Raw genomic sequence first — 24,136 nt, forward strand, 5'->3', positions numbered from 1 at the left:
GGAAGCCGCCCCTCCAGCTCTGGCCCGGATTCCAGGCAGGTTAGTTCCTCCCCGAGTGTCCCGGGTCCTTTCAGGCTGCTGCCCGGCGCTGGGCTCAGAGGGAGCGTCCGAGTGAGTCCGTGCCGGGCCCTTTAGAGGAGCTGCTGGGGCTCCCGCAGCCTCTGCGACCCTCAGGGACAGTCCCCGCTGGGTTCACAGCCCGGAGTTGTGGGGAGGTCCCTTCCCGGCCCTGGAGCCCTGGGCTGGGGGCCTGCTGTGGGGCTGGGACCCCCTCACTCCTCCGGGAAACCTCCCCCGCTGAGGTTCCCTCCCGAGCTTTACCTGCGGCACCGGGTGTGGGCCGGCGGCCGTGTCTCGGGGATTCAGCCCCGATCCGCCGCGTCTCTGCCCCTCCTCCCAGTCTCGGTGCATCTTCAGGTCCCTGGTTGTGGGGCTTCTGTGCAGCCAGGTCTCAGGAGGCTCCGAGTGACGGTGGTTCTGTGTTTTAGTTGTGATTTTAATGTGGCTGCGGGAGGCGCGGGTACAGCTGCTACCTACGCCAGCATCTTGTTTCAGTTGATTTTAAAAGTACATATATTCTCTTTTGAAATAATTATCAGTTTAACTGGGCTAAGCCATTGCTGATGGTTATAGCTGACAGGAATATATAACATCAGATAGTTACACTTAGATTAGTTTAGTATGCTGGTTTTTCACCTCCCCTTGTCTAAAACTTACTCTTAGAAGCCACCGAGTAATGTTTATTGGTCTTATCTTAGTCATACTATCAAACAGGCTTTTAGGCCCAGCCATGTGTGGCTCAGAGGTTGAGCATCGACCTATGATCCAGGAGACCACTGTTTGATTCCCTGTCAGGGCACATGCTCGGGTTGCGGGCTCGATCCCCAGTAGGGGGCGTACAGGAGGCAGCTGATCAATAACTATCTCATCATTGATGTTTCTCTCTCTCTCCTTCTCCCTTCTTCTTTCTGAAATCAGTAAAATATATATATATTTTTTTTAAAATCACACAAAAAAACAGGGTTTTAGGTAGAGAGGAAAGGAGCTGAAAAGAAACCAAAATACTGCGCCACAATACCAGAGTAACCACATACTCCACTGGTCTGCTTCTTTGGTCTTTCTGGCATTTGAAGCAAAGAGGCAAAGAGGAAGTAAAGAGGGGAGAGGAAGGGAAAAGAGTGGGAGGTGTTGAACAGGAGGATACTCTGGACTCCAGCCTGCCTTCAGAAAGAGTGACTGAATAAACACTGCCAAGGAGGAAAGGAAAGCCCACCCCCACCCCAGGACCCTGGCCGTGGCTCCCGACCCCATCTTTCCTTGGGCACACCAGGGCACACTGCTCACAAGGGTCAAACAGCCTGCTTTGTATCAGTCCTCCTTTCCTGATCTAGGGCTATGAATAAACAAAATATGAAAACCCAGAGCCAGAGACAAAGCACCCACTCTAGTCCAAATGCCCAAGATGCTGGACTAACTTCACCTGTGTTCCCTTTCTACACAGATCATGGAACAAGAAAGCTGACACCAAGCCACGTCAGAGTTCATCAGGGACGAGATATCTGTCTAGGATTTGTGGCAGAGTGGCTTATTGGAGTAAAAACACAGAATCTCTTCTAGGGATAGTGTAAGAACAAGTGAGGTAATTCCCCGAAGTGGCCTGGAGCTTTTCCGGAAAAAGGTGCTGTGACTATCTAAGGTACATAAACTACTAGTGGGTATACATTTGTGTTTGTGGAAAGTAAACTAAAATCTCTATCAGCAACGAGGACAGTTATACCAGGACAAAAAGCAAGCATAGATAGAGACGTGGCAGAGGTGACCTCAGGAAATGGAGTGAAAGAGACAAATCCAGCTTTTTATTTTGTTTTCTTTTAAGAAAGACATTCCATCCTGTGTACTTAGTAAATAACCCGGGATTTTACTTACTTGCATTTTATTATATTTATTTGACAACTGTATCCATAGCTCACCATTTTGCATAGGATGAAAGATACTCAAATATGTGGTTAGTATTTTGTTGTAAGCTGGCTTCTGGACCGGCCAAGTTTTTGAACCAATCAAGGAGTATTTGTTTGGTGTATCAGCTGCTGCTAAGTATAAAAGCTGTCTAAAATGGTCTTAGTCAAGAAGAATGTTTATTGAACATAACAAGCAGTGCAGATGTTGTTTGGGTCCAAGAGCTGAGTGATCCATCAGGAGCCCAGGGGTAGATCTGTCTCTGTGATCTGCCACCCTCATGTGTCAGCTTTGCCCTCAGAATGTCATCCCTTCTGATTGTAAGTTGACTTAAGTGGTGCCATGTATCATACCCCAGTGCAATAATGTCCAGAAGACAGAGAATTCTGTCTCCTCAGATCCTTTCTTAAGAGTGAAGAAACTTTTTACAGACACCACTTGGTGGACTTCTCACCTTTTTTGGCCGTCATTGGACCACATGCCTACTCCTTAACCAATGATTAGCAAGGGACTTGGAGGAGGGATCTGGAGTGGAATGGATGTTGGGGAATTGAACAGACAATTTCAGTTTGCAAACATACAGGAGAAAAATTCAGAAGCTAATAAAACCAGGGGTGCTGATTTGTCTATTACAATATTGGCTTAATTGTTGTTATTAGTTAGCAGTTGTCTTTCTGAGCTTATAGCTGTTGGGTAAGAACAAAGTTACAGGGAACTTCATCTCCTAGAGGCTAATTATTTCCGAGATAAAAATTCTTCTGAAGACAGAAGTGAGACCGTGCTTTCATTCATCTAATTTTTCCAGGGGCATGACATTGAGTCCAGGTAGAGAAAGGCAGACATAGGTTCTCTTATTAAACAATTAGCAAGTCAACAAATAATATTTATGTGTGGACAGTAATATGTTTAGCTAATAAGAGGAAAGGAACAATGGTAGAGAAAGTCTATATTTCATTTGTATTTGGCCATGGAATAGTGGTTTCTTTGCTATACTTACTTTCTCAATAGGCTTATTCAGACCAAGAGGATTGCTGAATTCTTTGACACCACACTGACAGCAAGAGGTACATGACATAGAGGAAACTAGCCTATGCTGTTAATTTACCTCTAAATAACTCCAAAGTGCTTTACATACATGTGAACATCTATCTATTAGAAGTGGATTTTATTTTTGTTATTAATTCATTCCTGTTTGTTTTATCTTCTATACTAAAACAAAGGTGTGGATTATATTGCTATATTTCTTAGTTCACACCACCCCATTCATAACATGGAGCTCTATATATAATAACCTCCCACTAAAGTAGTTGACTTATCCTAATTCCATTTCAGAAAACATAAACTAAAAATTTCATTTTGTAGTCTTGGGGCCCAGGCTATTTTCCTGAACCACCTGGGTTCAAATCCTGGCTCCTTGACTTACTACTTTTGTAACTTGGATAAGTTATCTAACCTGCCTACACCTAGGTTTTTTGATTTATAAAATGATAATAATAATAACACCAACCTCATAAGATTATAAGAGTAATTAAATAAGTTAACATGCATAAATTACATGACATAGTAATCATTAAATGGTTTTATCTATTATTATTTAATCCTCAAAGCCACTAAGATAGGTACACCAACCAGGTATTATTTCAAAACTCTTTTGAAATATGGAAAATAATACTTAATTTTGCTTTGGAGAGTGTTCCCTGGTTATCATAATGTGCTGAGTGCTCTCTGTTTGCTTGCAATAATATGTGATGCTCTTGGTCACATATGCTGCCTGAGAATATATGGTAATTACTAATACCTGACAATAATTAACCCAAAATGAAAATGCCTTTTGAAAAAGTTAATAACTTTCGTCAATAGAAGAGTAATTAATTGGTCCACTCTGTCTTTTAGATTATAGCCTTCCTATAAGAGCCACTTTTGTTGATACCAAGAAAACACAGCATCCTTGACTTAGTAATGGACGGAGACATTTCTCGACAACTCACCTTCTCATCATCAAGAACATTGTGGATTTTTTCCCCTTGATCTTTCAAGTTGTATGACACAGAGCAACTTTCCATCCTTGAAGATGGCAAATTTATAGCCTCTGACATAAATTTGTTTCTATGGTAATAGACAGGAACTAATAGATTTTGTCTGTAACCTAATTGTAAAAACACCTACACACACACACACAGAGAGAGAGAGAGAGAGAGAGAGAGAGAGAGGGAGAGAGAGGGAGAGAGAGGGAGGGAGGGAGGGAGGGAGGGAGGGAGGGAGGGAAGGAGGGAGGGAGGGAGGGAGGGAGGGAAAGACTATTGGACTATTGATACTAACAGGTTATATATAGACCAATACAATTCACAAAACTGGGATTCTGGAAAATTTGGCAAGATGAGAACTCATGGGCTATATGACTAATGAAAAAAAAACACACTTTATTCTTTGCCTCAGTAATGTCACAGCATATTCCGAATATTTACTATACCATTTTTTTTAGATTCTGATTCATTAACAAATATGGCTTCATATAGTTTCAGAAGTTAGCATCATAGCACGCAAATATGTAAGCCTGGAAAACTGAATTGAACTATATAAACATTTTTTCTGTAGTTATTTATACACAGCTTAGATCTTTAAAATCAAAGCACTCAATTGTAAGATTCAAGATAAAAATGTTTAAGTAAAATAGGAAAAGTTAGTCAAGAACAGAATGTGTGGAAAACACGTTGCCTCAGAGCAACAATTTGTATTTGTCAGTAGACATTTCAGTGAAGATTACTTAGCTTCTCTGTGCTTGTACCTCATTTATTTTAAAGGCAGGGAGTGGGATTAATTGTCAAATCCTATGTATGCCTTTTAATTAGCATCTTGGAAATTCCTCCTTTGGCATCAATATAACTCTGACTTCATTGTCTAATATCCTCTGTGTTCCCTCTCCTTAAAAATTGGTAGGCACAGGACTCCTGCCTCTTCATCTTTCCAGTTTTTATCCTAGACAATGTAATGCATATTCTTAGCTACAGTTTCAACATTGATTTCTTAATCAACATTTCCCCAGCCCACATAGCTTTCCTGAGTCTCAGACCCATATTTTAATTATACACCCAGTTGTCTCACCAGCATCTCAAACTAAATAAATCTCAAACAGAATTTAATATCATGCCCTACAAAGCTTCTCTTCTCTGTTGTGTCAATGACAACTTGTAGCTTACACCAGAAAACTGAGGATGATCTTAACCCCATAACTCTTCCTTCTCCCTCCCTCATATCCAGTCATTGCAAAATCTCAATGATTTTCCCTCTCCTACTTGTGCCTCGAAAACAGTCCCCTGGCCATGTTTTCTCCCTGACTTATTGATGACCAGCTATCTTCCAGGCACTGTGCTTACCCTGTAGGTGCATTTTGTCATTTAAATGTCACATTAACTCTATGAAATATGTGTTATCAATATCTCCAGATAATGCAGGTTATATGCACATAGGCAACCTACAAATTATAAAGGATAAAAACAATTGTCCAAGGTCAAACTGCCAGAACATAGCGGAACCAGGGCTTGAATACAGCTCTGATTGCCCTTAGATAGTAGAGCTTTGTTCAAAATATCTTGCCCTGTTCTTTAGACTACTGGTGTCCATCTGCGTCCTTCTAGGGAAGCTGTTCTCAAAGGGTGGTTTGCATGCAACTGGGAGGGTCCTGACCCCTTTGGGGGGAACTATGAGGTCCAAATTATTTTCTTAATAATACTAAGGTGCTCAGCCAGGGTGGCTTAGCCGTTGAACATTGACCTATGATCCAGGAGACACCAGGGCACATGCCACCGTTGTGGGCTGGATCTCCAGTAGGGGGGCATGCAGGAGGCAGCCAATGGATGACTTTCTCTCATCATTAATGTTTCTACCTCTCTCTTCCTCTCCCTTCCTCTCTATCTAAAAAAAATAAATAAAAACTTATTTAGAAAAAATAATAATACCAAGGCAGCATTTGCCTTTTCCCACTGTTTTGGCATTTGCACTGATACTGCAAAAGTCATGGAGGTAGAACTGCTAATGGCTTAGCAGGAATCAAGGCCGCAGCGTAGAACTGTAGGAGTAGTCCTTGTGCCAGTTCACGTAAGAACATCATTGACAAAGCAGTAAATATCATTAATTTTACTAAATCTTGAGCCTAACAAACACGTGTTTTTAATGATGAAATGGGAAGAATAGACCAAGCATTTGTGCTGCACGTGGAAGCACATGGTTGTCTCAAGGAAAAGCACTTGCGTGACTGTGAGTCAGGAGCTAAATGAACCACTCATATTTTTTCATGGCACACCATTTCCACTTGAAAGAAGAACTGACAAACTATGGTTATTCAGACTCGGGTATTTGGCAGATATTTTCTCAAAAAAATGAACAAAAGAAAAGCCTGTCACTTCAGGAAAAGCAAATGACAGCATTTGTTGACAGTCAAAACCGGAGCTTTCAAACAGAAATTGGAATTTTGGAAAACTTTTACCTGCCACTGGGAGCTTGACAGCCTCCCAATACAGTCTCACTTTTCTCGTGAGATCAATGATAATATTAACAAATGTGATTTTTCTGAATGTTATATAATGAAATTTATCAAAATTTGGAAAATATGCATAACAATGTGCCAATATTTTCTAAATTTTTCATGCATGATGGTATAAAATCCATGCAAAGGGCACGATCAATTGAAGTTCATTGATATAGTTTCGGGTTCCACCTTGAAACTAATTTAAGAAACTACCATTTGTAGTTTTAGTGTGTATCCAAGAAGAATATCACAATTGCCTGAAAAGGCAATTAATTTAAAAGACTCCTTTCCCAGCTACATATATGTGTGAGGATTCTCTTAACGTACTTTGATAAAAATAGCATTTCTCAACAGATTGAACTCAGAAACAGATATAAGACTCTAGCTGTATTCCATTAAGCCAAGACAGTTAGGAGATTTACCCAAATGTAAAACAAATTTCTTCTTCCCAATTATTTTCCTTTGGGTTAATATCATTATTTTCACTAAACATCCATTTTATATGTAAACATACAAGGGCTTATTATTAAGTCAATGAATAAAAGTTTTAAAATTTTTCTTTTAATTTTGAATATGGTAAATATGGGTATAAAAGACCCCCATAAACAAAAGCTCCTTGAGGTCATCAATAATTTTAAGAGTATAAAGGGATCCTGAAACCAAAATTTTTGAATACCATTGTTCTAAGATTCCTCCCTATGTGTCTACTTGTCATAATGCCACCGTCTTTCTAATCTTGAAATTGATCATGGCACTCCCCATCCACGGCTTACCTTAGTGTTCTGTACAAGACCCTTAGTAATCTATACCATGCCTAACTTTCTAGTCCTTCCTCTTAACACTCCCTTTTGGGTAGGTTAGTCTCCATACATAATAAACTCCTTATAATTCCTCCCAAACTCTCTGTGCTCTTGGTTATTTCTAGGTTCATGCACATGCTGTCTCCCTGCTTAGATGTCTCTACAGATATGTCTTCTTCCTAACCCTCCCCCAACTACCATCACCACAGCTAATCGGTCAAATCCCAGATAGTCTACAAGACCTACCTCAATATCACTTCCTCAGGGAAGCTTCCTTGAACCACACCCCTCCTTTCCTCCCCTGAGCAGAATAAATTGCTCCCTTTTATGGGGCACCAACAATAAGCAGCTGTATATAATTGCATTATAATTATTTGTATAAATATCTGTCTTTCCCAATAGACTGTCAGCTCCCTAAGGGCAGCGGCCATAGGTGCCTAGTCCAAGCACAGTATTGATGCACAATAGTCTCTTAATAAACATTTCCTGAATAAATTACCCCAATTCCCTTCCAGTCTTTTTATTGACTAGCAGAGGAAATCTTTTGCTTGACTCACACACATTCTCACACACAGACACTGGTTTTAATCAAAGAGATCATCTCAGATCTTATTTCATATCTTTTTTGTCCTTGCAATGGACAGTTCTGGAGAAGATTTGGTATATTAGATTTGATGTATTTTAATAAATTATAATGCACATATATTCATTAATAATATATATTCCATACCAAGACATCGGCAGGAATTAATTTTTAAAGGTCTGCTCTAATAGGAATATAAAATTACATAAGAGCTCTGTATCTTAGGCTCATGAAGGACAAAAAAGAAGAAGAAAAAAATTAAACTAGAATTAAAATAAAAATAGAACTTCCGAAGAACTGTGAGGTTTCTAAACGGCAAAGCTGCAGGTGAAGCCACCGGAACCTCTACTCCCTGTAATCTCTAAGGTCTCAGCCTATCCAGGTAGTTCCCCTTGCAGAGGAAAGGCTGAGCCGGGGACTGGCCTGTCTTCTCAGGATGTAAGAGACAAGAGCATAGGGATTTCAAAGAGACTTCTTTACTTCCTTTTGACCGAGACTCAACTTTATTCTAGCCTTGATAAATGAACATGAGGGTAAAGAACTATTTATTTTTCAATAAATGTTCACGATTTCGTGATGATGCTTTTTCTATGACATTTCAGAGAAATCAGAGTCATCTCCAAAGATTATCAAAAGATTTCCACATTTAAATGTTTTTAACCCCAATTTCATTTTTAAACTCAGCAACCAGCCCTAGCTGGTTTAGCTCAGTGGTTACAGTGTCAGCCCTTGGACTGAAGGGTCCCAGGTTCGAATGCATCCAAGGGCACGTACTTCAGTTGCAGGCCCCATCCCTGCCCCAAGTGTGGGAGGCAGCCAATCGATGTGTCTCTCTCTCTCCCTTCTACTCTCTCTGAAAAGCAATGGAAAAAATATCTTTGGGTTAGGATTAAAAATAATAATAATGATAATAAAAAATAAAGCTTAACAACCAGAAGAGTCCAGTTAAATGAATATAATTAGTTATTTCTTTATGGCAAAGTGTTGCCACATATATGATAAGGCACTTCAATGGCCCTGAGGTTGAGGGCGATTAAGTGGCACAAGCAAACTGCTCGTGACACATCTCTCGTTCCTATTGCTACGTTTCTCATTCCATTTTCAATAAAGAAACCAAAATCATTCCAAGCTCAACTACAAAAGTAACCTTTCTTTTCCCCTAAGAAAGCAACCGTGTTTCATAGAAACGTCTTAAGACACGTCTGTCATGCCGTTTCACTTTCATTTAGCACTTGAGAAGAACTTTATCCAGTCAGTTCATGACAGGTGATGAGAGACAGGTGAATCACACATCTCTGGGTAGTTACGGCTTGCAGCTAAAGGCAAGCTCCTTTCGTACTCAAAAGTACAAAAGCTGTGATTATTCCACACAGCCTAGAGCTGGGTCGATTATGTGGCCATCAAAACTGACATAAAGTAGTTGAAAACATTGATTCTGCTGTGAATTTAGAAGGCACAAAATAAATAGTTGACTGTTTTTGAGCAAAACAGAATAACTGTTCTCAAAACTTCTGATTTACATTCACATACCACTGTTAAAAAAATAAAAATAAAAAAGCACAGATCAGAAGGTCTTTTTCAGAACTCGTAGGGAAAATGACACAATTTTTTGACAAGTCTAATGTTTTAGAACTTATTTAGAATACACCTTCATAGTAGCAGGAAATATAATTATGTCATATTATAAATACAAATTCCCTAAAAAGAAACAGCTATTAAAATTCGTTTTCTCTCCTGGCTGGGCGTGGTTCAGCGGTTGAGCGTCAACCTAGGATCCAGGCGATCAGGGTTCAATTCCCGGTCAGGGCACATGCCCGGGTTGCGGGCTTGATCAATGACTCTCTCATCATTGATGTTTCTATCTCTCTCTCTCCCTCTCCTTTCCTCTCTCTGAAATCAATAAAGATATATTTAGAAAAAAAAAATCCATTTTCTCATTAGAACAGACCAGGGAACAAGTAACCCAGATATAAACTCAAAAACCATATGAACCTATGTAATTTTTCTTATGCTACTGTAAGATCTAGAGCTTCTCATTATCTATAAGCTCAGAATATACATGCAACAAAGTGCTGAGAATTAGAAAGCCATTTAGGGATAAACTACTATGGAGACTAGAATAGTGTGGGGGCAGAGGCTGGGTGGGTGGTTGGGGGAGGGAAAATGTCACAGATGACTTTGCCGATTACTTTGATGCTGTGGTTTTAGATCGTTCTACAAGACGACTGATGTACTCATTGTATTTTGTTATTGTTTCTATTTTCTACCTTGACTTTTAAAGTGTGATATTTTTTTTTTGGCACAATACAGAATAAAATAACTGTTATGTTTCAAATTTTATGTAGCTGATTTCCTGTATTTTTGACAGTTTTGTCACATTCCAGCAGATAAAATTTTTCCCCCTTCCCTGGGAAATTTTTCCCCCTTCCCTGGGAAATTTTTCCCCCTTCCCTGGGGAATCGGGCAGGGCCACTCAACGGGTCTGCCTTCTCTCCTCTCCCCTCCCAGCCAGGTGGCAGGCACGTGTGAATGCCCCCCAGTTCTCTGCCCTTCCAGGTCCATTCTTGGAGCTCTGTGGTCGGTTGTGGTTCCAGCAAATCAAGACCTTATTTAAACGAGAGTGACTTGTGAAAAGGCTTGAAACCGCAACAGAAGTAATGGCTGGAGAAACTGAGGATAATTAGATTATGGTAGTTGACACTAAAACAGGGTTTACCGATTCCAGAAACTATTCTCGACCCTTACTGTAGATTAATTTGTTTATCCTTACAATAACCTACGAGGTCAGTTATCTCATTTTACAGATGAAGGCTAAAGCGCCAAGGAGTTACATTTCACAGTCATGCCGCTCATAAGTGGCAGAGCCAGGGTTCAGCACAGAGGGTGTCTAGCTCCATATTCATGCTTTTAATCATTATACAAAATGAGCGATTTGGGAAGCATCTGAAAATTGTCTTGGAGTATTTAAAGAGCAGCAGATTAGAAAACAAAGTGACCATAGAGGATGGGGCAAAAGTAGGTTTACAGATGTTAATATGGAAAATAATACAATAATTAATAAGTAATAATACAAGAATAAACTTGCATTCGAGTCCTCACAACTGTGAGCCTGCTTTTGCCCCACCCTGTGTTCTGCATTGCCGCAGAAGATGCCCCAGGAGGATCCAAAGGGAAAAGCTTGCAGGAAACAGTCTTGGCTTCCCTGTCCCTGCTGCTGGTCAGACCTTGCCTGGAGAACCAGTGACCTAGGATGCTGATCACCAGAACCACGACTGGGTTACGCAAAACAGCTTTCCTATCCCAAGAGTCTATGAGTCGGTCTACAATATTGTCTTGTCTTCAATATCTCTTTATTTGAAGAGTAAGATGTGATATAAGGAGGGGAGAGAGAAATATGGGTCCTTAAGTATTTTATGGACAAGCATTATGGGTGTTCCTCTTTTTACCAAAAGTATACTATATTTTGGCTCAAAGACCTCACAAGAGAGTTTCGGTAGACTTCTAAAGTTGGCTTATTGAAAATTAAATTGAGCCTGGCCAGTGTTGCCCAGTGGTTGAGCATCACCCTATGACTCAGGGAGGTCACCGTCCTATTCTCAGTCAGGGCACATGCCTGGGTTTTGGGCTCGATCCCCAGCAGGGACCGTGCAGGAGGCAGCTGATCAATGGCTCTCTCTCATCATTGATGTTTCTCTCTCTCTCTCTCTTTCTCCTGTCCTCTCTCTGAAATCAATAAAAACATATTTTTTAAAAATTAGATTGAATGATGGTGTTTCTAAGTTAAAATTTGTAGTGCAGCACTAAAAGCATGACTTAATGTTTATACTTTTAAAAAATTACTAGAAGGAACATTAAATAACATCTTGGTTGATTTTCTTAATCCTTCTCATTCACTCGCTTTCCTTTCAGCCAATTTTTTTTTTTTTTTTAGCAATTCTTATGCAAGAAGCTCAACGTAATTAAATGTGCAGGATGAAAAGATGGCACAGGCACTGCTGGTACCCCCGGGACCTGAAAGCTTCCGCCTTTTCACTAGAGAATCTCTTGCTGCTATCGAAAAACGTGCTGCAGAAGAGAAAGTCAAGAACCCCAAGAGAGAACAAGACAATGATGATGAGAACAAACCAAAGCCAAATAGTGACTTGGAAGCTGGAAAAAACCTTCCATTTATTTACGGAGACATCCCTCCTGAGATGGTGTCAGAGCCCCTGGAGGACCTGGACCCGTACTACATCAGTAAGAAAGTGAGTGTCAATTTCATACTTCTGAAAGAGGTTCAGCTCTACTTCCAAAGTTAAGTCTTTGATTCAACACTTAACATTAATATGCTTTTCTCAGGCTCATATGCACACTGCATCGCAGTTTTTCTACTGTTAAAATTTTATACTACAATAAGCAGAAACACTTATAAGAAATGAAGTCAAGATTTGGCTACTGGGAAAGACACGAAGAGATCCACCATTTCTATAAATTCACAGCAATTGAGACAGAATTAAAATTGACATTAACAAAGCAAAAAAAAATTGATATCTGTTACTGTTGACATTTAAGCACATGGTATACGAGAAAATAATAGCCAGGCAAAAGAGTTATGGGCAAATGTTCTTATTTTTTAGTTCCTATTTGGCTTGGGGTTCCTGATGCTAGAATAACCACATAATTTTTGTCAGAATTAGCTAGGGTTTTTTGTTTGTTTGTTTTTTCTGTGTTTGTTATTTTTTAAGTTAAACCAGCTGTGCAGTATTTTATAGGATATACACTTTTTAATGATGAAAAATTCTACATTTTCTAATTGAGTACTTTGGTTTTTTGTAACCACAATTTACATTGTCTATTCACGAGCATACAAACAGGTCTATGTAGAAATAAAGATAAGTTAATATCATCATGAGTTGGTGGATTATGAATTAAAGAAGATACTGAACACCTTTATTCATTGAAGTCATCCCTTTTAAAAGAAATGGTGAATGAAATTGCATTCTTTAGCAGTATACAATTTAACTTTGTAAGTGACGGCTAATGGAACTGACAACCATTCAGACATGGAACTATCCCCACTACTTTAAAGCATGCTTCTCAAACTTGCATATACTTACTTACCACCTGAGGATCTTGTTGAATACAGACTCTGATTACATAGATCTGGGTGGGGCCGGAGATTCTACATTTCTGACCAGCCACTGAGTGGGACTGATGCTGCTAGGACATGGGCCACACTTTGAGCAGCAAGTTTTAAAATGTTTTATTTAAAGCCATAACACAAAATTAAATAGTTAAACAGGTCCTTTCTTTTTTCCTTTTAAACTAGTTTCATAAAAGGTGGCATTTAGTATACAGGGTTGACATTTAGTATACTGTAAGTAAGTTTACAGTTGTTCATATAGAAAATAACACAATAATTAATAAATAATAATACAAGAATAAACTGTGTATTTTGTGTACTCACAATTGTAAATCTACTTTTGCCCACCCCTGTATATTAATGTATTTCTAAAAGTAATTTATTCCAGCACTTTTCTACAGAATGGATAAAGAAAATTTTGAAGTTTGGTTGCTGTGTTATTACACATGACTATGACAGTGAGGCATCCCCTGATAAACTGGAAGACAGCTCTCCTCTGAAAAGGGTTTATTTGCAAAGAAACCTTGAAGAAACAGGGGTATTACTTACTCTGACATGATCAAATGGATTTGCCACTTAAAGACAGGAAATGTCTTTAAGAAAGGGAAATGGTAAAATTAATGGGGGGAAAAGAGAATCATAGAGATTAATTTTAGCATCTTCCAAGGGAGACCGATATTTAGCAATATCCCTGAAAGCATTTTCCTCCCAAAATGAAGGCCACTTCATTGCAGAGGGGCTACCTAACAGAGAAGCTAAGCATTCTGAGTCATTTGATTAAGTCGTTTTTTTAGACTCCAGTGTCAGCAAAGAACCTTATTATAATTTGTCTTCCCATAGATCTGCTTAAAAGGAAAGACTGCTGGTTATGCTATTGCAATTATTTCAGTCCATGTGAAAGTAATATATCTCATTGTAAATAAATGTGTTGGCGTTATGATTTCATACGTTAGGCTTTCAAGCTTGGTTAATGCGAGTATGCCGCTTGGACACAGAACTGCTCTCTGTGTGCTACCAACGTCAGTTTTAATTGCCTCCCTGTCTGAGAACCAGACTTGGACCTCGATTTATTGATGATGGCTGTGACCCGTTTTGAGAGACATCTAGACTGTTTTCTCGTTACTGTCGGCTGCACTGCTTTCCTTTATGAAATGTCTATAAAGATGAGTGAGGCGCTATGGAAGAAAAAGTGCGTGTGTGATTCTTGGGATAGGTAGAGCAAATGCAAGAAGCTCATGGAGAAGTTCTGGAACTTTAGGATATGGTATGAAGCTTATATTAATTATGAAATAATGCAGGAGAAAGGCATTTTAAACTTGTAAAGCATTATGTGACTGCTGCCATTAAAGATACATTTGCGTACCTATTTTAATCAGACCAGCAACATCACAATGTATTTTAATGACATTTAAGTTGACCAGGAAATGAGTTAAGAATAGTGACAGTGACAATAATAGTAGCTAACATTTGTTCTGCACACACTTTGTAAGGCACTGTTTGAGTAGAACTCAAACATAACTCATTTGATATTCAAAGAGCCAGTGGGAGCAGGTCCTGTGCTAGCATCATTTTACAGATGAAAAGAGAAGCCCAGAGATGTTAAGTAACTTGCCCAAGATCACACATTATAAGTGGTGAATTGAGGATTTGAGCCTAGGCAGAGCTCTTAACCAATAAGCAAAACTACACATGGTGTCTATTAATATAATAAAAGAAAATGTTAAAACAATTGGTTGTATAATTTTTTGAATTCTCTGATTGGGGTGGTTCTTCCTACTCAAAAGATGTAAAGCTTATTCTTGCCCCAAGTAGTAAAACTTTTAGTAAACGCAATATATATGTAACCACATTACTTATCATTACTTGAAGACCAGGTTTTGGAATTGACACTATTTATTCTTCCCCCAATTATCTGTCATTTTCTCAAGTATTTTCAGTTTAGCTGCATCTCTCAATACCAGAGCCCCACATTTCAAATGTCTTTCTTGTAATTCTTTCCCTATACAGGACATTAGTATTTCATTCCTTGCTTCTCAGAATTCAAGGTTTTCTTGGTGTTAGGTGTTGTTTTCCAGAAATAAACTGCCCTTTTGTTCTTAAGTCCTGCTGTGTTCCAGAGCCTGCAAATTCAATGAGGATGCCTTTGGCATGTCATTTTTAATCCCATTAGTACCACACTGGTTAATCGTGCAGGAGGAGCATAAGAGTTCATGTGTAAAGGAACAGTTTGTTTCCTTTCACTTTGTTTTTGGATATTTTTCAAAATAAAATCTTCTCCTAATGTTACAAGTGGTGATTGCTTTTCAGGGAAATTGTTTCAAAAAAGCATAAGCAAATGCACCTTGAATTGTGGTGAACTTCACATGTTATTGCTGTCATTGACGGCCTAAATGGGTCCAGATTGTTTGATGATATTAGATGATCTAATCCTGTAAATTTGAGAAAATCCTTTAATTTGTTTGTGCTTCAAGGGCAGTTTTCCCATGTCTACTGTCCCTTCTGGATAATATCAGTGCTAGTTCAGAACAGTTTACTTGCCCTCTTCATAGAATTGTTCAAATTTACAGAATGTAGTTCATTTTTTTTAAACATGGTTGGTTAGATAATGGTTGGATTCATGGTCTTAAATACAAAAGGGCAATGTATAGAGAAATGGTTTTCTCTGCCCTTTATACTCACAATATGTTTCTGACTACCTATTCAAACAGAGCATGTTGTCGGTGAACATTAACGTACAGGATATAGCCCTTAAAGGGCAAAAACATATTATTAAGTAAATAGGTATATAGAATAGATGTCTTAAAGGTAAATGGCATCTTAAAGGTTAAACCCATATTTAATTAAAACAAGTATTTATTTGCAAATAACACTATTAAATGCTGTGAAAAATGTGGAGGAAAAGAAGATTGCAATTTCTTTATGCTCAAAGGTTTATAACAGCTTCTAACTAGTGCCCAGTGCAATGAACCCTACATGCAAATTGCTACTTGACTATAATTACAAGCAACATGCCAATGTGTACAAATTAATATACCAAGACTTAACTGGTAAAGGAAACAATTAGGGAGTGATCAGAAAACAATGCAATTTTTTTTGGAAAGACATGATGGAAGAGGTGATTTCGATAGCTGGTGACATTCCCAGAGAGTAGGAATTTTCAACTCTGGCTGAATATTAGAATGATCTGAGGAAATTTTTAAACATAGCCATGTCCATGCCCATCCTTTAGAATACTCGCAATTTTAAAAATCACCCCAGAAGACTCTAATACACAGACAAAGCTAAGAACCTTTGATATAGTCATGGGGCAATGTAGGTGGGATCTTATTGTTAGGTCTGTTATGGACCTGAAATGAGAGGGAGTTTGCAGAGATGACCTCTCAGGTTCTCTTTCCTCTAGGATTCTATGACACTCTTTTTCAGAGTCAGAGGGAGAAAGTGACAGGTTGTGAGTGGGATTGACAAGTGGGTTGAATTGGCTGGAGTAGAGTTGCCTTATTGGAAAAAAAGAAAAGATGATCCTAGAGAGATGTGGTAGGTAATCACTGGGTAGCATAGCTTAAATGCTAAGTTGATGATTATAGGTTTCAGATTATAAGCTTTTAGCTATAGAATTGCCTTCAAAATAATGTATTTTAGCCTAGTTTTCATGTAACTGTCCCTTCTCAGTGTTACCAGCAGATCTACAGAATCAGCAAAACCAGGCTTTGAACATTTTAAAGTAGGACAACTACCCTAGGGAAAATAGAGTCTTCCTAAGCATTGAAGGTAAAAGACTTGATGTGATAAAAATATTTATAAAAGATTATTTTAGCAGCAACATGTACAGAATAAACTGAAAAGTTACCAAAGCTGTAGACAGATGGTAAGTTTTAAATAGAATTGAGTCTGTAAAGTTACCTTATAACTTGGTAAAAATTCTGGGTAGGATATTAATTTGTATCATAAAGTTGGAACCTTAGAGCCAGACTAGATAATGTTAAGTCTTATTTTTATTGGTAGCTGTATGTTATTTTAGGGGACAAACATTTACCACGTTTATGTTATGCTATACCAACTGGTTTAAACAAACAAGTTTGAAAAAAAGATCAGGTAAAAAGTTCTTCACATGTATTAGCTTTTCAAGTTACTAATCTATTCATTTTTCTCATGTTTTCTTTTTCAGACTTTTATAGTATTGAATAAAGGGAAGGCAATTTTCCGATTCAGTGCCACCTCTGCCTTGTATATTTTAACTCCGCTAAACCCTGTTAGAAAAATTGCTATTAAGATTTTGGTACATTCATATCCTTTTCTAGTGAATTGTCTCAATGATGCTTCTAGTGGTTGATATTTTACAAAATGTCATTCTTTTAAAATATATATAAAATTTCTTTGAAATTAATGGTAACAATTTGTGATCTATTGTTGTGATTGATTTTCTGCGACATAAAAATTATAGAATGACTAATCTATTTATAGAATATTATGTTAGAGAATGACTATTGTATCATAGAATGACTATTGTATTATTATAGAATGATACTACAAGTAAAATTGCAGCTATGACAGTGAATATGTAAGTGAAACACACTATGCAGTAGGAACAACAGCAAAGCTCCTTCACACTTTTATTAACCTCAGTTAGACCATATAGAACCATTGCTAAAGAAACATAGTCTGTTGTATTATAATCTATATTACTAAATGTTCAATTTTTTTTTTTTTTTTTTGCCTAAATTGGCTCTGTATCTTCAGCACCTGGGTCTGGCTGTCCACCCCCTTCCCTTCTTCCCTCCTTCCTCTTTCCTTCCTTCCTGCTGCTTTCAGTAAATATTTATTAAACTACTATGTGCCTATGTATCTGATTGGTAACATATATTTTTTAAATCATTGAACTTAAAACTAATGGCAATGATAGTAAAAAAAATATATGTAAAATGACAGAAATGTGTGGATTTCAATAAAATTTTCAAATAAGTAATGATAAAATAGAAACATGCTCTTTTGAGGCAATTTCAAGAATGAGCATTTCTTACAGTCAAATTCAATATAGGCTTGTATAAAAACAGAAAGAGAGACAAAAGACTGGTTACCCTAGAGAAAGGGCAAATAGAACTGATAACCTTTTGAGGTACATTTAAATTCTCTCATTCTATGGTTTAATATTTATATTTAAAAATAAAAGATTCACTTCAAAATAATCATAAGCTTCCTTAGAGTGAAGTCTGGATTGAGATCCTAAGAGAAATTATTACACTAATTCTCAGGAAGTTCTCAAAATAGTGTTTATTGTTTAGTCACTATAAGACTACTAGAGTACCTCGTTACAGTAGACTTCTCAGTCAGTGGTATCCTTGACTATACCTGCCTATCCATTCTTAGGCTTTTTAGAGTGTATTTATTGACATTTTGCCAGTCAGTGGATATTTTAAGTTATATCTGAACTATAACTTTTACCTTGTATTATACTGTAAACTCCCTGAAGAATGGTCATTTCTCCATGCAGTTAAATTTTACACAACTGATTGAAATTTAGAATTCCCACTTGCTTCAAATAGCAAACTCTTTTTATTAAATTCAGTTTTGTGAGGAAATGATGTAAAATGTAAAAAAGAATGGACTAAGAATATATGACAGGCTTTGGAGTGTCTTATTATTTTTGCCACTGTTTTAAAACAAATAATAAGTAAGGTTAATGTCACAGGTAATTTATGTTGCTGATTTTTGTGTATGTTGGATCATTTGTAAATGACCATGATAATGTACCAGCATTTATTCCTTAACTAATCTACTTTATTCAGCATGCTTATTATGTGCACTATTTTGACCAACTGTGTATTTATGACCTTGAGTAACCCTCCAGACTGGACAAAGAATGTAGAGTAAGTAGGAATGACTTCTTGCAATGAGAAATGCACACTCAAATCCTCTAGCAGTTTCCTTATGGTATGGTCTGACGTGTGGTTTCCAGTTTTTGAAGTCAGGCTAAACACTTCTAAGAAAAAATTATTTCCATAATATAAAAGAAGATAAGGGAAGTCCTTTGGGGGAGTTTTTTCTATAAGGTAAGTATTTTCCCCCCCAAAATTCAAGATATAGTATCTATTTAAGAAAGGTTATAAATAGTATGTACTAGCTAATAAAACCAATCATTTAGTATAAAAGTTAATAATCATAGTTACATATTTTAGATAAAATACATTGACCATTTGAGTGATTTGATGAATAAAATAATTTTATTCTAGTGTATTACTATTATTGCTATATTCTGATAAAATAGATTTAGGTGTTCAGCTCTATATTATTATATTAGGCATTTTTATTATATGTTATATTTAGGAAAAATACATTTAGGTAATTAAGTTACTGAGATTCAGATATATAGTTTACTTAGACACAGCATGTTTGCTAAAACACTGGAGATGTGTTCTATGAAAGAAATTAAATGTCTCTGCAAGAGCATGCCCCCAAAATAAAAGGGCTTAAGGAGAAAAGATGATTAAGGAAAGATCACTCAAAACTTAGGAAGCTTTGTAATTAGAACACTAATAATAACAATAACAATTCCAATGAATAGATATTGGCTCAGTTAACTCTCTATGGACATTTGTACCTAGTCACAACCAGCAACTGCTTTGCAGTCTCAAACCCTGGGCCTCATCCTTTCACCCTGGGGACATTTGTAAGATATCACCAAAATAAAACATTTGATTCAATTATTATAAGAGGCACAGGAGTCCTTGGGCATGTTAAACCAGCCCCTACTTGCACTAAAGAAGGCACTTCTGTCAATTTTCTGCTTTAGTATTAAGGTATTTTATTGTTCAGGATGTTCTACTTAAGTGTGGGGAAAATATGCCTTTGATTGTTTCAAAGCATCAATATGCTAGGGGAAATTGTGCATTACATAACCCAATTTCTGCATCAGATCAACATCATTCCCTAATTTATAAGCCACACATGAGGTCATTCATGATAAAGAAAGATGTTTGTGGGATTATTTTAGTGAAACACAAGATGTTTAGGGTATATAAACTATTTATGAATAGTATAATATGATAATTAGGTATTTGGTTTAGTAAAAAAAATGATTTTTTTATTATCATAGTTTTAAAAATAATGTCCAATAAGAGTTGAGTTATTTTTATAAATACTGTCACTTTTATTTCTAACTATTTTTATAAATTTCTATGAAGATTTATTGTGCCACCCTAAGCCATCATTTGCTAGTGATTTAACACATTAAAGATTTTTTACAGTAGCTTGGAAATGCTCCCTAGAAATCATTTCAGTAGAAAACCCAGTTTTTATATTTGAAGCCAGCCATTTAACAACATTCTTAAAGTCATTTTAGAGTTGACTATATCCATTATGAAAATAGAATTAGCCTTACAATTGTTTTTGAATTATATCTTTCATTTGGAGAAGTTTACACAGGTTTCCTGATCAATTATCTCTAGCAAGAAAACAAGCAAAATATTAGTGGTTACAGAAAAAAAAAAAAGAAAAAAAAAACACCCCACAAAAAACCCTACAATCCCCGAAGTCCAATGAAAAGAGATGACAACTTGGTTCTGATATGAAAACAGGAGACATGATATCAGAAACTGTCCCTTTACAAAGGACAAAGAGCTGGCGTGCACAGATATGGCCTGAGGAGATATTGTGTAGTGAGGGCCCTGTTACATAAGGCAAGCCACTTCTACAGACATCATAATTACAAAGGGGAAAAAAACCCTGGACCGAATCAATAGGACAATTAGGAACCTAGCGGGCACAGCGCCAAGAAAGACCAGGGTGCCCTGGATTCTCAGTTACCTGTTCCATCTAGTTTGCTAATACGCACTTCTGAACACCTGTTGTGTGCGGTCTGTCTCAGATGTTAAGCTCTAGGACTCTCTTCCTTCGATAGCTATCAACACTCACAATATACTCCAAATATCCCAACAAAGTTTCCTTACTTTTCCAAGAAAGGAATAGAAGTAGGAACTTTAATCTTACTCCCAGTAACTGCAGATTACTTAGAATTGTGTAAGTATAGGCCATAAGGCCCCAAGCCTTAGGATGATAGATAGAACATACGTGAACTTTTATAAGGCCCGCTTTCTCTCCAAGCAGTAATGTCTTGATGATTATGTGCAATACATAAGAATCAAACTAAAACGCAAGTAAACATAAGCTGTATATCGCAAATTATCTCTTCCCAATAAAGTCAGTTACTTCATAATAAATAAAGTTAGCAATTAAATATATTCCTTATGAAATCTACTGAATTGGTTAAAAAAGGAGGAAGATTGTTCTTAGGAAAACTAGATGTGGAGATTTCTGAACACATTTTCTGTGATTTCTTTGTCCCTCATATGAGAAAATTTTCTACAGAAAACAGTGCAAAATAACACTCCTAACGTTTTTCATATATAAAATTCTAGTAGGCTGGAAAATATGATTTTTAATAAGAGTAAATCAAATTTTTGTGGCTTGGGTGAAATAATCTGAAGAATAAACTTAAATTGCACTTTTAAAAAGAACACAATGTTGAAAAACAAGTACTTCAACTATTTTTGGAAGAAACAGAAATAACTTACGTTGTCAACACTCAATGAAGGAAGGGCTAGAAATGCCCTATGTCAAACAGGAAATGGAAAAGTCTTTCACCATTTTGGGGGCTGAAATTTGAATCTGAGCATGTTTAAGTGATTTGGTCCAATTGCATAGAGATAGTAGCTGGTTCAAGGTTAGATTCAGGATTTTATATCTGAAATTTGGTAATTGTGCACACACACACACTTAAAAACGAATGGATTGAAAAGTTTCTTGTGATAATATATATGTGTATATAAATATATATATAGAGAGAAGCAGTTTTATAACTCTGTGCCTGATTCTTGTCTATTTTCTAGATTAGGCATGTAAAATATCACTAAAAATAATTATAATCATTATGAAATTTGAATGAAATATTTTATTATAAATAAACAAGCCCACAAAATGGTACCTCTAGAGCTGTACTGTCCAATGAGGGAGACACTAACCATGTGTGGCTATTGAAGCTTGAAATTTGGCTAGTCTTAATGATTAAAATGGTAATATTTTAGATATATTGGTTTAATTAAAATATAATGTAAAAATTAGGCTCACTGTTTCCTCTTTTTTTCTTTTTTTTTCTTTTAGTATATCTTTATTGATTTCAGAGAGAGGAAGGGAGGGGAAGAGAGAGATAAAAACATCAATGATGAGGGAGTCATTGATTGGCTGCCTCCTGCATGCTCCCTCCTGGGGATCGAGCCCGCAACCCAGGCATGTGCCCTGAGCAGGAATCGAACCTTGATCTCCTGGATCCTAGGTGGATGCTCAACCACTGAGCCATGCCCAGCTGGGCTGGTTCCTTCTTTTTTATTTGGCTATAAGAAATTTGAAAACTGCATATGTAGCTTATATCAGACAGTGTGGCTCTAGGGCAGCTGTGGGGAACATCCAGCTCATGGGCCATATATGGCCTACGAAATCATTTAGTCTGGCCCTGCCAAGGCACCGCAGTCAGGACTCAAAATTCAATAAATCTAGGAGCATTTATCATAGCTAATTTTTAAGTTGATAATTTGTATGGCCAGAGAATGCTGTTATAAATATTCAAATGGCCCTTGGCAGAAAAAAGTTCCCCACCCCTGCTCTAGAGGGTTAAACACATGAAACTATTATTCTAAAACCTAAGTAGTAAACAAGATCATATTATTTGGGGAAGATATTATCTCTTCAGTTTAACCCTTTACTCAGGTTTCTAAGATTAATTAAACTAGTAGATTGTGGGGGTTTTTTGGTAAGTGAAAATAGGAACAAAATTTTAGTAAATTGAAAAACCACAAAAGGAAAGGATTTGCTATATTTAAAAACACCTATTTTAACAGTTCAAACAAAACTGTTAATTTTTGTCTGGATGTTTTTCCTAGGTACACATTCACTGGGATCTATACCTTTGAGTCACTGATAAAAATCTTGGCAAGAGGATTTTGCTTAGAAAATTTTACATTCCTTCGTGATCCATGGAACTGGCTGGATTTCAGTGTCATTGTGATGGCGTGAGTATTTTTGAAAAATCATTAAGCTCAAAGGAATGGAAATAGTTGCAGCATAAATCAGGTTGTTGTGTCATATTTTAAGTGTAAAGTATTCTCATTAACCAAATTAACTATGTGCTCCATATATTTTGAGAATACACATTAGAATACATATTACAAGATATGTTTATCTGGTAAATGAGCAAAATTTGGTATTACTTTCATGTCATATAGTCTTCCCCTTCATCAAAATGAAGTTATTCATTGACTATAGTTTAATACCACCAACTGTACTTTGATTAGTTTTGCGAAGACATTTGTTTACATTAGTGAAAATTACATTGAAATAAAGCAACAAAATTGTATTCCTTAAAAACAGCTTTTACCATATGGCACCTCGAGCTCTACAGCAATTCCATTTGTTAAACTCAAGGGACTTTATATGCCAAACCCAGCTTTCAGTCTTTATTTAATATAAACTTTGCCAAAACGATCAGTAACTCTGATTTCCTTCTACAGGTATATAACAGAATTTGTAAACCTAGGCAATGTTTCAGCTCTTCGAACTTTCAGAGTCTTGAGAGCTCTGAAAACTATTTCTGTAATCCCAGGTAAGAAGAAAATGGTATAAGATGGTAGGCCCCTTATATCTTCAACTTTCCTTGTGTGTTGTTGTGTTTGTGTGTAAACTCCCCGAATGCAGATATGTGACAGAGTTTGTGGACCTGGGCAATGTCTCAGTGTTGAGAACATTCAGAGTTCTCCCAGCATTGAAAACAATTTCAGTCATTCCAGGTGAGAGCTGAGTTAAACACCAAGGCTGACTGAAGATACTAAAATAATAGTGAAGTTGAAATCACACTTATAACATTAGCCCTGTTGCTTATTAGCCTTGGTTGTCACCTTTGAGAATGCTAACTGATTTTTCAATGCATCTCAGCTCCTAAAATTTTAGAAATCCCATGCTTATTTATCAAGTCAGCCTTTGAGTTTAACAGAAAATTGCATGAGATGTCTATAAAGAAATACTAGTTTTGCTCTCTCTCTCCTTTTTTTTTTTTTTTTTTGGTATTTATAATGTAAAGTTTTCTCTTTTGCATTCTTAAGATAGCT

The 24,136-nt window shown here is 37.0% G+C and overlaps 1 protein-coding gene across 2 annotated transcripts in view; it reads left to right on the top strand.

The window, feature by feature from the left end:
- Positions 1-24,136, top strand: part of SCN3A (sodium voltage-gated channel alpha subunit 3) — a gene marked incomplete at its 5' end in the record, with an annotated part of 103,059 nt that overhangs the window by 17,850 nt on the left and 61,073 nt on the right. Inside the window, 6 exons of one of the 2 annotated variants that reach the window (XM_081142995.1) lie at positions 1,502-1,696; positions 11,796-12,108; positions 17,152-17,270; positions 18,761-18,850; positions 22,916-23,044; positions 23,543-23,634. In XM_081142995.1, coding sequence (XP_080999121.1) covers positions 11,845-12,108; positions 17,152-17,270; positions 18,761-18,850; positions 22,916-23,044; positions 23,543-23,634 — 694 coding nt within the window. Of the gene's footprint in view, positions 1-1,501; positions 1,697-11,795; positions 12,109-17,151; positions 17,271-18,760; positions 18,851-22,915; positions 23,045-23,542; positions 23,635-24,136 lie in introns of those variants that run through there. The other variant, XM_081142997.1, reaches the window with a different exon arrangement.

Source organism: Miniopterus schreibersii, assembly GCF_964146895.1.
Source record: "Miniopterus schreibersii genome assembly, chromosome: 7".
NCBI lineage: Eukaryota > Metazoa > Chordata > Mammalia > Chiroptera > Miniopteridae > Miniopterus > Miniopterus schreibersii.